Source organism: Salvelinus alpinus, chromosome 30 (assembly GCF_045679555.1).
Source record: "Salvelinus alpinus chromosome 30, SLU_Salpinus.1, whole genome shotgun sequence".
In the NCBI taxonomy this organism is placed as follows: Eukaryota; Metazoa; Chordata; class Actinopteri; order Salmoniformes; family Salmonidae; genus Salvelinus; species Salvelinus alpinus.
The window spans coordinates 39,018,351-39,033,027 of NC_092115.1; the positions used below are offsets into that span (position 1 = coordinate 39,018,351).

The 14,677-nt window shown below is 43.8% G+C and overlaps 1 protein-coding gene across 3 annotated transcripts; it reads right to left on the reverse strand.

Annotated features, from left to right (window-relative positions):
* Nucleotides 1-535: 535 nt before the first annotated feature.
* LOC139559715 (Golgi reassembly-stacking protein 2-like) lies at nucleotides 536-8,039 on the reverse strand. 3 transcript variants are annotated; one of them, XR_011671815.1, is made up of 11 exons: nucleotides 7,853-8,039; nucleotides 7,025-7,105; nucleotides 6,270-6,473; nucleotides 6,105-6,191; nucleotides 5,842-5,972; nucleotides 5,632-5,767; nucleotides 3,431-3,554; nucleotides 2,970-3,068; nucleotides 2,763-2,858; nucleotides 932-2,593; nucleotides 536-847 (listed from the first exon to the last, which is right to left on the reverse strand). XR_011671815.1 is itself a non-coding variant. In XM_071375952.1 (10 exons), the coding sequence occupies exons 1-10, from the start codon at nucleotides 7,913-7,915 to the stop codon at nucleotides 2,319-2,321; spliced, it is 1,296 nt and encodes a 431-aa protein (XP_071232053.1). In that variant the 5' UTR covers nucleotides 7,916-8,039; the 3' UTR covers nucleotides 536-2,318. The 3 variants fall into 3 exon arrangements, 2 of the variants coding, with proteins under 2 accessions (XP_071232053.1, XP_071232054.1); XM_071375952.1 differs by having other exon boundaries at nucleotides 536-2,593; XM_071375953.1 differs by lacking the exon at nucleotides 7,853-8,039 and adding an exon at nucleotides 7,615-7,837 and having other exon boundaries at nucleotides 536-2,593.
* Nucleotides 8,040-14,677: the final 6,638 nt, after the last annotated feature.

Sequence of the window (14,677 nt, forward strand, 5' to 3'; positions counted from 1 at the left end):
TCTAAAACGACATTGGAAGCAGCTTATGGTAGAGAACATTAAATTCTCAGGCAACAGCTCTGGTGGACTTTCCTTCAGTCTGCATGCCAATTGCACTCTCCCACAAAATTTAAGACATCTATGGCATTGTGTTGTGACAAAACTGCACATTTTAGTAGCTTTTTTGCCCCCAGCACAAGGTGCACCTGTGTAATGGTCCTGCTTTTTATTGCGCATCTTGATATGCCACACCTGTCAGATGGATTAATTATCTTGGCAAAGACAAAATGCTCACAAACAGGGATATAAATCATTTGAGAAAAAAGCTTTTTTTGTGTATGGAACATTACTGGGTTATTTTATTTCAGCTCATGAAACATGCAACCAACACTTTACATGTTGCGTTCATATTTTTCTTCAGGGTACATTTTAAGCAGACAATGGAACATGCAAGGCAAAAACTTAACAAGTAGGCTATTCTATAAAATGTTAAACATTTTTTAAGTCAACAAAAGTGCATCTTTTTAAAAACAATATAAAAAACGCACAAATAAAATGTAGTGTAAAATTCCATTGGCTTTATTGCTCGAGTATGTATGCACAGGATGTTAACATAAAGTTGGTACACAGTGCCCTCATTTGGTTGAACATCCCCACTGCGCCTTCCATTTCCAACCATCTGGCCATGCCAGAGAGGACGGTACCAAATACTTTATAAACTGGGTGGTTTGAGCTCTGAATGATGATTGGCTGAAAGCCGTAGTATATCAGACCATATACCATGGGTATGACAAAACATGTTTGTAATCAGTTCATAATAGCAATAAGGCAACTTGGAGATTTGTGGTATATGGCCAATATACCACGGCTAAGGGCTGTATCCAGGCACTCTGCGTTGCATCGCGCTTAAGAACAGCCCTTAGCCGTGGTATATTGTCAAAATATACCACACTCCCTCATGCCTTATTGCTTAAATAACTAACCCAAGATAGACCACAGCCTGTCATTTCCAATGGGAGCAAATGAATCATAGTGGGCAGAGCCAAGCAAGAGCTAGCAAGATCCTATTGGCGTGTTCTAGCATGTTTTTGCATATTACCATTAAGGAACGTCTACTCTGAAGTGCGTGTGTGCAATAACTCAATTCGTCCTTGCACTTCTAAACTCCTATTTTTAAAAACTTTTGCAAAGGGTAGTTAGTCCCCTCTGTTTGTAACATATTCGAGTTTTGGGAACAGAACTGTATTGAGATCAAGTGTTTAAAAATCGCTGAGAAAATGTGCATAATGTCAGGCAAAATCCATCTCGGGCTATCTTCTCCCACTGCTGGACACTGGGCTTCCTCTCAACACCATATTTGGAGGCGAGAGGAAATGCCAACTGGATGCTTCAGATTTATACATACCGTGAGACATCTGTCTCATTGTTCTATCTGCGATGGTACTACAGCGCAAAACAGATATGATTTTAACCAGATACCCTACCCCAGCCACAAATGGTTCATGTTCATAGTTCTGACGAGATCTCAATTTCGGTTACGTCTGGTATAGACATCTAGTGATTAGCACCCTCACAAGCGTTCAGAGTTTTGTTTAGACGAACGGTGCATAGAAACGTATTACATAGGTACAAGCATGCATGCCTAATGATTTCAACACACAAATGTGGCATAAAATAATGCAGATTTCATTCTTTAAAGCAGCAATCAGCAGTTGAAACAAACCGTACTCCCTGCCCCGGTTTCGGTAAAAAGCTTAGGGATGGGGAAATGCAAGGAATGAACATTCATGATATCAAAATTAAAGTTAGTTTTAGGCATGTTTTGTGTTTGATTACATCTACTTTGTTTACCAACATTGGTGTAAAACAAGCTTATATTTTGGGGTAGAATGGGGCTCAAGAATTAATGGGTACATATAATTAATTTATAAGTCCAAAAATGTATGTAACAACTGCAGATTGCCCCTTTAACAGAAACAATCTAAGCAATTTAACAAAAATGAATATATGAAGGAATATCTAACTAAGAGATTTCTGGGTTTACTAAAGGGTTGGGAGGTTATAAAAAAAGCTGATGAATTTTGTATGAAACAGAGGCCGGGTGGGACAGGCAGGCTGGTAGGGCTACTCTGCTTCTAGCCACTGCCACTCCTTCATCCATCTGTCCATCATTCATTCCTCTGCTCCACGTTTCCAACTGACTGCCTTCTGAGTGCGCCAGCCTCACTGCTGGAAATATGCTTCTCTCCCTCCTGGCTAAATAAATAGAGGGCGAAAGAGAGAGAGAAGGAGACAGAGAAACTGGTAGGTGTGGTTCTGGGTCTGAGACTCTTCCTGTGTTACGACGACGTTGTCTCCGTGGAAGCCTGTGATTCCGTGGGGGCGGTTTCCGAGGCGACAGCTGATTCTGTGGCAGTAGAGGGAACTGTGGCATCAGGGAGGGTCTGCTTCTCTGGGGCGACTGTTGGAAGGGTGAAGGAAGAGAGGTCGACCGGGGGAAAAGATGTTACCCCTGGGGGCAGGAGTGGTAGCTGGGACAGCATGGCAGGCATGGGGGGGAGGGGGGCGACACAGGGCAGGTTCAGAGGAGGGAAGGGGGCGAGTGGAGGGAAACCTGCAATGGAGCGTGGAGAAGAGAGAGATCTGTAAGTGAACACAAGAACATGTACACTAATACATAATGTTAACATTGAGTTACCGCCCCCAGGGGTTAACAATAGCTGCTAACATTAGCTGCTGGTAGTATAAACCCGCTGTTCCAGGTGGCGGTAGCCCATTAATACCTGCTAACGACACAGCGCTGAGGTCTGGTAGTGCGCCGAGGTTGAGGTTGGTGAGGTTTGGAAGTAGGGGGAAGCTGCCCGGGAGAGGCATCAGACCTACAATAGCACACGAATAAACATATATATTTAGTCAGTGTAGAAAAGTGTATGATTTGATCGTTTCAATTTGATCATAAAACTAAATTCTGAGGAGAAACGTGTGCTGACCTGGTAGCGTGGTGGCGGGGTTGAAGGTCGTGGAGGCAGGGTTTAGGGGGCTCAGGGAGGGGCTGATAGAGGTGGGCAGCAGGGGAACAGTGGGGAGACCTGAGAGAGAAAGATGAGCCGTCAGCAGGGTTGGGGTCAATTCCATTTCAATTTCAGTGAATTCCAAACACTGAAACTCCAATTCTCTTCAATGCTTTCAATTAGGAAAGTAGAATTGGGTTTACTTTCTGAATTGAAATGGAATTGACCTCGACCCTAGTCATCAGAACAAAAATGCATTGGAGAGAGAGGATCTTTTTTGACCATCCATAGCATTGACTTAGATCATTCATTTCCAATGGGAGTTTGATAGGAGCAGGGAGGCCATCTGGAGCAAAGTCAAAAATTATAAGTTTAACCCTGGTGTCACATTCCATTTCATAACCATATTATGTTGCGAAAGAGTAAGAGAGATGAGGTACCTGTCTGAAACTCGCTTGGGGTAGTGGGCGGGGCTGAGCTGATTGACAGGCCGGACAGCGAATCCTCAAGCCCCGTGGGGACAGAAGGCATGGCAGGCGGAGGGGTTACAGCTGACAGCTGAACCTGAGCGGGGGAGATAAATAAGACAGGGAAGAAAAAAAAAGAGATGAGAGGGAGGGAGGAATATGAGAGAGGGGCGGTTGATGAACAGGTAAGGTCAAGTGCATTTAAACAAGTAATTATTCATTTGAATGAACATCTTTCCTCTCTGACGTGCCTGTCTGCATTGGGAGTGACATTCTGACATAATGAGCCTCTCATAGCCTTCCCTGATGAGGGGGTTGAGGGGAATCAAATAAGGGGGGGAATGCAAATAAGTAGACACTTCAAATCGATGGCATACTATTATGAGGCTGAGACTAAAGCTACAGTATGGGTACTGTAGACTTGGTCTGGTCATTTCAGCCCTCTAGTTCCAAAATACAGTGGGGCAAAAAAGTATTTAGTCAGCCACCAATTGTGCAAGTTCTCCCACTTAAAAAGACGAGAGGCCTGTAATTTTCATCATATGTACACTTCAACTATGACAGACAAAATTAGAAGAAAAAAAATCCAGAAAATCACATTGTAGGATTTTTAATGAATTTATTTGCAAATTATGGTGGAAAATAAGTATTTGGTCACCTACAAACAAGCAAGATTTCTGGCTCTCACAGACCTGTAACTTCTTCTTTAAGAGGCTCCTCTGTCCTCCACTCGTTACCTGTATTAATGGCACCTGTTTGAACTTGTTATCAGTATAAAAGACACCTGTCCACAACCTCAAACAGTCACACTCCAAATTCCACTATGGCCAAGACCAAAGAGCTGTCAAAGGACACCAGAAACAAAATTGTAGACCTGCACCAGGCTGGGAAGACTGAATCTGCAATAGGTAAGCAGCTTGGTTTGAAGAAATCAACTGTGGGAGCAATTATTAGGAAATGGAAGACATACAAGACCACTGATAATCTTCCTCGATCTGGGGCTCCACGCAAGATCTCACCCCGTGGGGTCAAAATGATCACAAGAACGGTGAGCAAAAATCCCAGAACCACACGGGGGGACCTAGTGAATGACCTGCAGAGAGCTGGGACCAAAGTAACAAAGCCTACAAAAGTAACACACTACGCCGCCAGGGACTCAAATCCTGCAGTGCCAGACGTGTCCCCCAGCTTAAGCCAGTACATGTCCAGGCCCGTCTGAAGTTTGCTAGAGAGCATTTGGATGATCCAGAAGAAGATTAGGAGAATGTCATATGGTCAGATGAAACCAAAATATAACTTTTTGGTAAAAACTCAACTCGTCGTGTTTGGAGGACAAAGAATGCTGAGTTGCATCCAAAGAACACCATACCTACTGTGAAGCATGGGGGTGGAAACATCATGCTTTGGGGCTGTTTTTCTGCAAAGGGACCAGGATGACTGATCCGTGTAAAGGAAAGAATGAATGGGGCCATGTATCGTGAGATTTTGAGTGAAAACCTCCGTCCATCAGCAAGGGCATTGAAGATGAAACGTGGCTGGGCCTTTCAGCATGACAATGATCCCAAACACACCGCCCGGGCAACGAAGGAGTGGCTTCGTAAGAAGCATTTCAAGGTCCTGGAGTGGCCTAGCCAGTCTCCAGATCTCAACCCCATAGAAAATCTTTGGAGGGAGTTGAAAGTCCGTGTTGCCCAGCAACAGCCCCAAAACATCACTGCTCTAGAGGAGATCTGCATGGAGGAATGGGCCAAAATACCAGCAACAGTGTGTGAAAACCTTGTGAATACTTACAGAAAACGTTTGACCTCTGTCATTGCCAACAAAGGGTATATAACAAAGTATTGAAATAAACTTTTGTTATTGACCAAATACTTATTTTCCACCATAATTTGCAAATAAATTCATTAAAAATCCTACAATGTGATTTTCTGGATTTTTTTTCTCATTTTGTCTGTCATAGTTGAAGTGTACCTATGATGAAAATTACAGGCCTCTCTCATCTTTTTAAGTGGGAGAACTTGCACAATTGGTGGCTAACTAAATACTTTTTTCCCCCACTATGTTATTGCAAAAAGGATGACAAAAAAAAAGCATAAAGTGACTGATTGTCTACTGGCTGTCCAGGCAGTTCTAGTTGTTCTGATTCTTGGGTCAAGTTCTGGGTTGATACTAACCTGAGTGAATCCATCCTTGAGTGGGCTGATGGGCTCACCACTGGGAAGAGGACCTGGAAAACTGATCTTCTTCCCCTCTTCAAATGGTCGGGTGGGAATTCTGTGCAGGTATCCGTATCCTATCCCACATCCCAGACTGGAACAAGAGAACAGTAGATGATGTCACTCGTCAGACTGAGGTGTGTGTGTGTGTGTGTGTATGTTTGTTACCTGCCCTCCCCTCCCCAGGCGCTGTTCGGGGTGATGACCACCTCTCTGCAGTTGTCTGTGTCTGTGTTATAGACATACAGCTTCAGCCCCTTCCCTTCATGGGTCTCTATCAGAGAAAACAGGTCCTCCGACTGAGGGAGAGAGGTGGAAGGGAGGGAGAAACTTCAATGACTTATATCAAAATGCTTATTGGCTAGTTTGTGAAGCTCGCAGTCTTTACTCCTAGAGTAGAACGCATGGTGTAGTTTTGTCACTATATGCACCTCGTTCATAACGGTGTCGGCTCCTATGATGTAATCAGTGTGGGGCCGCAAGCCAGCCAGGGCTGCTGGAGAGTTAGGCTCCACCTCCTGAGAAAGAGAAAGATACCAAGAATTACACCTGCCATGACCTAAATTGGGCACACCTTTCGGCTACTGGCTACTCACCAGCACGTGCCAGATGTTCTCATTGGCTCCCTCGAAGCTGCAGAAGCGTATGGAGACTCCCAGCAGGCCCTGGCCACCCCAGAGGTTGCTAGGGATGACGGTGGACTCCCTGAGCTCCAGGGTCTTCGAGGAGTAGACCAACATCCTGACCGGCTTCTCCACACTGGCCTTCAATAGGTCCTTCAGGGTGTCATTGTCCTTGTTCTGAAACAGAGACAGGATAAATTATAGAATTAGAATGAGTAGAACGGACATCCATTAGAGCTGGGATGGGCAATTGGCGGCCCCCTCCTTTTGTAGGCCCGCGGACCAATTAAAACTTACTGTTGAGAGTTAGAATAATACAATACAGAAGGTGCAATTTAGAAATGTGGTTGTGCATCAGCACATTGGTAAATTAGTCTAGCGGTCAGCTATCTAAACTTGTAGTAAGCATGATCTAATTGCCGACCGGGGTGGAGCCAAATTATCATCAGTTATCATATTCCACCCTATGGCAAAATGTGTGGAATTGCAGGGGAGCCGCTAAATGTTTTGCTCACAAGGAGGAGGGGGAGGGGGGGGGGGGGGGTAATGGAGCCACCTCATGATGAGTTCCGTTTTTTTTGGGGCCCCCACCCCAATCAAAGATTCCCCATCCCTGCATTTGAGCTATGTATTATACACCAGCATCCTCACCGCCAGTGGGGGGTTTGTGTATGTGCATACAGTTAGTGTGTTGAACATGCTTATCCCGACAGCATGTCTACGCATACCAGTCTTTCATTGTTGATGGAGACGATGAAGTCAAAGAAAGGCTCCAGTCCTGCCCGGTGTCCTGGAGAGTTCTCCTGAACCTTGGGAGAAGACAGAGACATCATGACTTGTAACAACTGCATTTTGAGATTGAAAGGGAGCAGCTGGAGCAAGGCTTGAACAAGGAGCAGTTACAGGGTAGTCACACTACTGCCTGTGCCATGAGGCCCAGTCTTCTTAGCAGAGGTTAGGGAGCGTCACATCACCTTTGAACATTTAGCAGTAGCCTTAGAATTAAACAGGTATTTATTACAAGCTTCACCTGTAATACCTGAAGGTTGTCTATCTCAACATCAAATAGATGCTTGTCACAACAACATATTCATGTGAAGGTCTGAACATGGAGGTCAGACAAATGTGTAGAAAGAGGCATGATACTGTGACGCTGAGGATTCTGTCAGCAACGTGGCTGCCCCTATAAAAGCTATTGTTTTGACAACTAGCTAGCGTTGAGCTGGCTAGCTCATTCAAACCCCATTCGTATCTGTCTGGTTGTTTTTACAGCTAACCTTGTTTGCTAAACAATACACGCAACCAATAAAACAAATACCTTTCAAACGTTTGACTTGCACAATTCCAAAATGCCACTGTAGCAAATGCTGGGGAAAATAGCGTTAACACTGCTTATTAGTATTAGCTACATGTAGGCCAGAATGTGATCCCCGGCCTCTATTTGACCGTGAGGCAACAATTGCAGTAGGTCCTGCTGAGGGACCACTACTGCGGATTCTTGCTAGCGAGCTAACATTCTTTGCAGACATAAAAAATAAAACCAAACACATTGCTACCCGAAGAACATGGTAGCCTTCGGATCCTCCTCCCGGTATCTCGACACTCTGCAACCCCCCCATGACACCCCTAGTATATATCGTATTTAGGATATATTGTGAGATATTTTCCTGCTTCGGTAATATTGCTACCCGGTACACGTCGCCCACTCTGCCAGCTGAGCGCTTGTGTTGTTACGTGGCAGACCACCAGGAAACAAGGCTGATGGGAGTTTTCCCTAACCGCAGATCTGGCATCAGTTTATCCACCCCAAATTCTAACTTATTCACTTGTGGGGGGGAAATGCAAAACTGACATAAGATCAGTGTGTTGGGGCAAGTGTAGGCTGGTGACGTGACGTGCGCAGGTGTAGTTCTTCAGGTGCTGCTTTTTAATTGTGATATATGATATTGGTATAAATATACTGATATATTACATTATATTGATATGAATCATAAAAGATAAGTATATATGCTGTGAAATGTTCACCTTTTAGATTGATAGTGAATCTAAACTGTCACCGATAAAATACACTACAACAGTGTCATATTATAAACCAATAATCATAAAACAAAGCTATTTGATATGTTTTCATGGTTCTACAACTAGACTATGCTACCAGTGTAATATTTCACTTAGTCACCTTCTGGTGTGTTAACATGTAATTGTTGGAAAGACTTTCAGGGTCGTTCCACCTTAAAAAGCACAAGAAAGAGGATTTCGACACCCGCCATCTTAGATTGTTCTGAAATCAATTCTGTAGTTATCTGTAGTAACATTTATGATTAGCATTCCTAAAACATTACTTTGTTGAAATCTAATGCTATATCTGAGAAATTAAGCTAATTAATTGCACCCAAATTGGTGTTTTTAATTTATAAGATTCAGATATTATTTAAAAAATATAGAACCCAACATCCGATTTGGACCACACGTCCTCCTACCAATGAGTAAGACATGAGGAATCCCCCAAAAATATCAAAAGCCACCCTCGGAATCCCCACATCGATCCCACCCCAACAATCAGTATACCATATCAGTTCTCTATCTCTGACAAGAAGTATGAAGCTGCGGTTTGGAGTATTGCTTCTTCACACTATGTAATGTATTCCCTGTGAATCTGGTGATGTTTTTTCCCCCCAGTTCAGAGAAATTAGTCATTGAAGTCGCTTGCATTATTTACCATGAATCAGTGTGCAAGATGCCACTGTTCCTGCTATAGTGTCAATCTCTTTTATCCATTTTGCTGGTCTCTTCTGTTTATTAAATAGATCACAACATTTCCTTTCAACTTTGGGTAGTAAACCAATAGCTTTTGCACATGATGAAAATAAATTGAGTGGTTGTCCTGACAGTTAAAGCCAGTAAATTCCCAAACACACACTGTATAGTATTTTGTAATGGAGTTTGGGTTGGTTGGGTTTAATGGTAAATGTCACTAATCACACTATATATAGAGCTGTTTAAAAAAAATATTGTTGAAAAACACAAGACTGCCATGCAATGGTTTATAATAGTATTATTTTATTAGGGTTGTCACCGCATTTGAATCCCTAGCCCATTTCTCCATCAAAGGTTTTCATATGAGAATTGTACCATAGGGACAGTCCTCTCAGAGAGCTGACACTTTTGGACTATTCAAGGAGATTTGGGTTGCTAAGAGAAGTACAAACTACATTTCTTTTTAAATAGAGTACTGGCTCGAATTGTGAGGATCTATTAGTTTTCTACACAAAGTTGCAAAGGAAATGTTGTAATCTACACTGAACAAAAATATAAACACAAAATGTAAAGTGTTGGTCCCATGTTTCATGAGCTGAAATAAAATATTCCAAACATTTTTATGAGCACAAAAACGCTTATTTTTCTCAGATATTGTGCACAAATTTGTTTACATCCCTATTAGTGAGCATTTCTCCTTTGCCTAGATAATCCATCCACTGACAGGTGTGGCATATCAAGAAGCAGATTAAACAGCATGATCATAACACAGGTACACCTTGTGCTGGGGACAATAAAAAGGTAACTCTAAAATGTGCAGTTTTATCACACAACACAATGCCACAGATGTCTCAAGTTTTGAGGGAGCGTGCAATTAGCATGCTGACTGCAGGAATGTCCACCGGAGCTGTTGCCAGGGAATTTAATGTTAATTTCTCTAATATAAGCCTCTCTCAATGTCGTTTGAGAGAATTTGGCAGTACGTCCAACCCACAGGAGTTGGTGGCACCTTAATTGGGGAGGACGGGCTTGTGGTAATGCCTGGAGCGGAATAGGTGGAATGGTATGAAATACATCAAACACATGGTTTCCACAAGTTTGTGCCATTCCATTAACTCTGTTCCAGCCATTATTATTAGCCGTTCTCCCCTCAGCAGCCTCCACTAGACCAACCGGCCTCCACGTGTTGGCAGTACGTCCAACCACAGACCACGTGTATGGCGTCCGTGATGAGATCTTGAGGCCCATTGTCGTGCCATTCATCCGCCGCCATCACCTCCATGTTTCAGCATGATAATGCACGGCCCCGTGTCACAAGGATCTGTTCACAATTCCTGGAAGCTGAAAATGTCCCAGTTCCTCCATGGCCTCCATACTCACCAGACATGTCACCCATTGAACACGTCTGGGATGTTCTGGATCGACATGTACGACAGCGGGTTCCAGTTCCTCCATGGCCTCCATACTCACCAGACATGTCACCCATTGATCACGTCTGGGATGTTCTGGATCGACATGTACGACAGCGGGTTCCAGTTCCTCCATGGCCTGAGTCCTCACCAGACATGTCACCCATTGAGCACGTCTGGGATGTTCTGGATTGACATGTACGACAGCGGGTTCCAGTTCCTCCATGGCCTGCATACTCACCAGACATGTCACCCATTGAACAGCGTCTGGGATGTTCTTGGATCGACATGCTATCCAGACAGCGGGTTCCAGTTCCTCCATGGCCTGCATACTCACCAGACATGTCACCCATTGAACACGTCTGGGATGTTCTGGATCGACATGTACGACAGCGGGTTCCAGTTCCTCCATGGCCTGAGTACTCACCAGACATGTCACCCATTGAACACGTCTGGGATGTTCTGGATCGACATGTACGACAGCGGGTTCCAGTTCCTCCATGGCCTGCGTACTCACCAGACATGTCACCCATTGAGCAATTCTGGGATGTTCTGGATCGACGGCATGGAAGAGCACCAGTAAGCCAGTGACTCAGCCCCTGTAATAGGGTTAGAGGCAGAGAATCCCAGTGGAGAGAGGGGAACCGGCCAGGCAGAGAAAGCAAGAGCGGTTCGTTACTCCAGAGCCTTTCCGTTCACCTTCACACTCCTGGGCCAGACTACACTCAATCATATGACCCACTGAAGAGATGAGTCTTCAGTAAAGACTTAAAGATTGAGACCGAGTCTGCATCTCTCACATGGGTAGGCAGACCATTCCATAAAAATTGAGCTCTATAGGAGAAAGCCCTGCCTCCAGCTGTTTGCTTAGAAATTCTAGGGACAATTAGGAGGCCTGCGTCTTGTGACCGTAGCGTACGTGTAGGTATGTACGGCAGGACCAAATTGGAAAGATAGTTAGGAGCAAGCCCATGTAATGCTTTGTAGGTTAGCAGTAAAACCTTGAAATCAGCCCTTGCCTTAACAGGAAGCCAGTGTAGGGAGGCTAGCACTGGAGTAATATGATACTTTTTTTTGGTTCTAGACAGGATTCTAGCAGCCGTATTTAGCACTAACTGAAGTTTATTTAGTGCTTTATCCGGGTAGCCGGAAAGTAGAGCATTGCCGTAGTCTAACCTAGAAGTAACAAAAGCATGGATACATTTTTCTGCATCAATTTTGGACAGAAAGTTTCAGATTTTTGCAATGTTACGTAGATGGAAAAAAGCTAAAGCTGTCCTTGAAACAGTCTTGATATGCTCATCAAAAGAGAGATCAGGGTCCAGAGTAACGCAGAGGTCCTTCACAGTTTTATCTGAGACGACTGTACAACCATCAAGATTAATTGTCAGATTCAACAGAAGATCTCTTTGTTTCTTGGGACCTAGAACAAGCATCTCTGTTTTGTCCGAGTTTAAAAGTAGAAAGTTTGCAGCCATCCACTTCCTTATGTCTGAAACACAGGCTTCTAGCGAGGGCAATTTTGGGGCTTCACCATGTTTCATTGAAATGTACAGCTGTGTGTGTGTCATCCGCATAGCAGTGAAAGTTAACATTATGTTTTCGAATGACATCCCCAAGAGGTAAAATATATAGTGGAAACAATAGTGGTCCTAAAATGGAACCTTGAGGAACACCAAAATTTACAGTTGATTTGTCAGAGGACAAACCATTCACAGAGACAAACTGATATCTTTCCGACAGATAAGATCTAAACCAGGCCAGACCTTGTCCGTGCAGACCAATTTGGGTTTCCAATCTCTCCAAAAGAATGTGGTGATCGATGGTATCAAAAGCAGCACTAAGGTCTAGGAGCACGAGGACAGATGCAGAGGCTCGGTCTGATGCCATTAAAAGGTAATTTACCACCTTCACAAGTGCAGTCTCAGTGCTATGATGGGGTCTAAAACCAGACCGAAGCATTTCGTATACATTGTTTGTCTTCAGGAAGGCAGTGAGTTGCTGCGCAACAGCTTTTTCACAATTTTTTGAGAGGAATGGAAGATTCGATATAGGCCGATAGTTTTTTATATTTTCTGGGTCAAGGTTTGGCTTTTTCAAGGTTTGACACATCCGGTGGATAGAGAGCCGTTTATTATGTTCAACATAGGAGGGCCAAGCACAGGAAGCAGCTTTCAGTAGTTTAGTTGGAATAGGGTCCAGTATGCAGCTTGAAGGTTTAGAGGCCATGATTACTTTCATCATTGTGTCAAGAGATATAGTACTAAAACACTTAAGTGTCTCTCTTGATCCTAGGTCCTGGCAGAGTTGTGCAGACTCAGGACAACTGAGCTTTGGAGGAATACGCAGATTTAAAGAGGCGTCCGTAATTTGCTTTCTAATGATCATGATCTTTTCCTCAAAGAAGTTCATGAATTTATTACTGCTGAAGTGAAAGCCATCCTCTCTTGGATGCTGCTTTTTAGTTAGCTTTGCGACAGTATCAAAAATAAATTTAGGATTGTTCTTATTTTCCTCAATTAAGTTGGAAAAATAGGATGATCGAACAGCAGTTAGGGCTCTTCGATACTGCACAGTGCTGTCTTTCCAAGCTAGTCGGAAGACTTCCAGTTTGGTGTGGGGCCATTTCCGTTCCAATTTTCTGGAAGCTTGCTTCAGAGCTCGGGTATTTTCTGTATACCAGGGAGCTAGTTTCTTATGACAGATGTTTTTAGTTTTTAGGGGTGCAACTGCATCTAGGGTATTGCGCAAGGTTAAATTGAGTTCCTCAGTTAGGTGGTTAACTGATTTTTGTCCTCTGACGTCCTTGGGTAGGCAGAGGGAGTCTGGAAGGGCATCAAGGAATCTTTGGGTTGTCTGAGAATTTATAGCACGACTTTTGATGCTCCTTGGTTGGGGTCTGAGCAGATTATTTGTTGCGATTGCAAACGTAATAAAATGGTGGTCCGATAGTCCAGGACTATGAGGAAAAACAGTAAGATCCACAACATTTATTCCATGTGACAAAACTAGGTCCAGAGTATGACTGTGACAGTAAGTAGGTCCAGAGACATGTTGGACAAAACCCTCTGAGTCGATGATGGTGCCGAAAGCCTTTTGGAGTGGGTCTGTGGACTTTTCCATGTGAATATTAAAATCACCAAAATTAGAATATTATCTGCTATGACTACAAGGTCCGATAGGAATTCAGGGAACTCAGTGAGGAACGCTGTATATGGCCCAGGAGGCCTGTAAACAGTAGCTATAAAAAGTGATTGAGTAGGCTACATAGATTTCATGACTAGAAACCCCACCTCTTTAAGGAATACCTAGGATAGGATAAAGTAATCCTTCTAACCCCCCCCCCCCCCCTTAAAAGAGTTAGATGCACTATTGTAAAGTGGTTGTTCCACTGGATATCATAAGGTGAATGCACCAATTTGTAAGTCGCTCTGGATAAGAGCGTCTGCTAAATGACTTAAATGTAATGTAAATGTAGAAGCTACATAAATTTCATGACTAGAAGCTCTAAAGACAAAAACGCCTGTTTTTGTTTTGTAAATTGAAATTTGCTATCGTAAATGTTAGCAACACCTCCGCCTTTGCGGGATGCACGGGGGATATGGTCACTAGTGTAACCAGGAGGTGAGGCCTCATTTAACACAGTAAATTCATCAGGCTTAAGCCATGTTTCAGTCAGGCCAATCACATCAAGATTATGATCAGTGATTAGTTCATTGACTATAACTGCCTTTGAAGTGAGGGATCTAACATTAAGTAGCCCTATTTTGAGATGTGAGGTATCACGATCTCTTTCAATAATGGCAGGAATGGAGGAGGTCTTTCTTCTAGTGAGATTGCTAAGGCGAACACCGCCATGTTTAGTTTTGCCCAACCTAGGTCGAGGCACAGACACGGTCTCCATGGGGATAGCTGAGCTGACTACACTGACTGTGCTAGTGGCAGACTCCACTAAGCTGGCAGGCTGGCTAACAGCCTGCTGCCTGGCCTGCACCCTATTTCATTGTGGAACTAGAGGAGTTAGAGCCCTGTCTATGTTGGTAGATAAGATGAGAGCACCCCTCCAGCTAGGATGAGTCTGAAGGTGTGCGTGAATGTGTTATGTGTTATTATTGGGGTCAGAGAATGACAGCTTACCACAGGAGGTTGGTGGCACCTTAATTGGGGAGGACGGGCTCGTGGTAATGGCTGGAGCAGAATCTGTCGAATGGTATT

Bases quoted from the DNA above. Each gene is read 5' to 3' on its own strand.
- LOC139559715 (XM_071375952.1), bottom strand. From the start codon at position 7,915: ATGGGGGGGTTGCAGAGTGTCGAGATACCGGGAGGAGGATCCGAAGGC. The intron at 6,474-7,024 runs GTATGCGTAGAC...TCTCTGTTTCAG, and splicing joins CCATCAACAATGAAAGACTG to AACAAGGACAATGACACCCT. The intron at 6,192-6,269 runs GTGAGTAGCCAG...TCTCTTTCTCAG, and splicing joins AGAACATCTGGCACGTGCTG to GAGGTGGAGCCTAACTCTCC.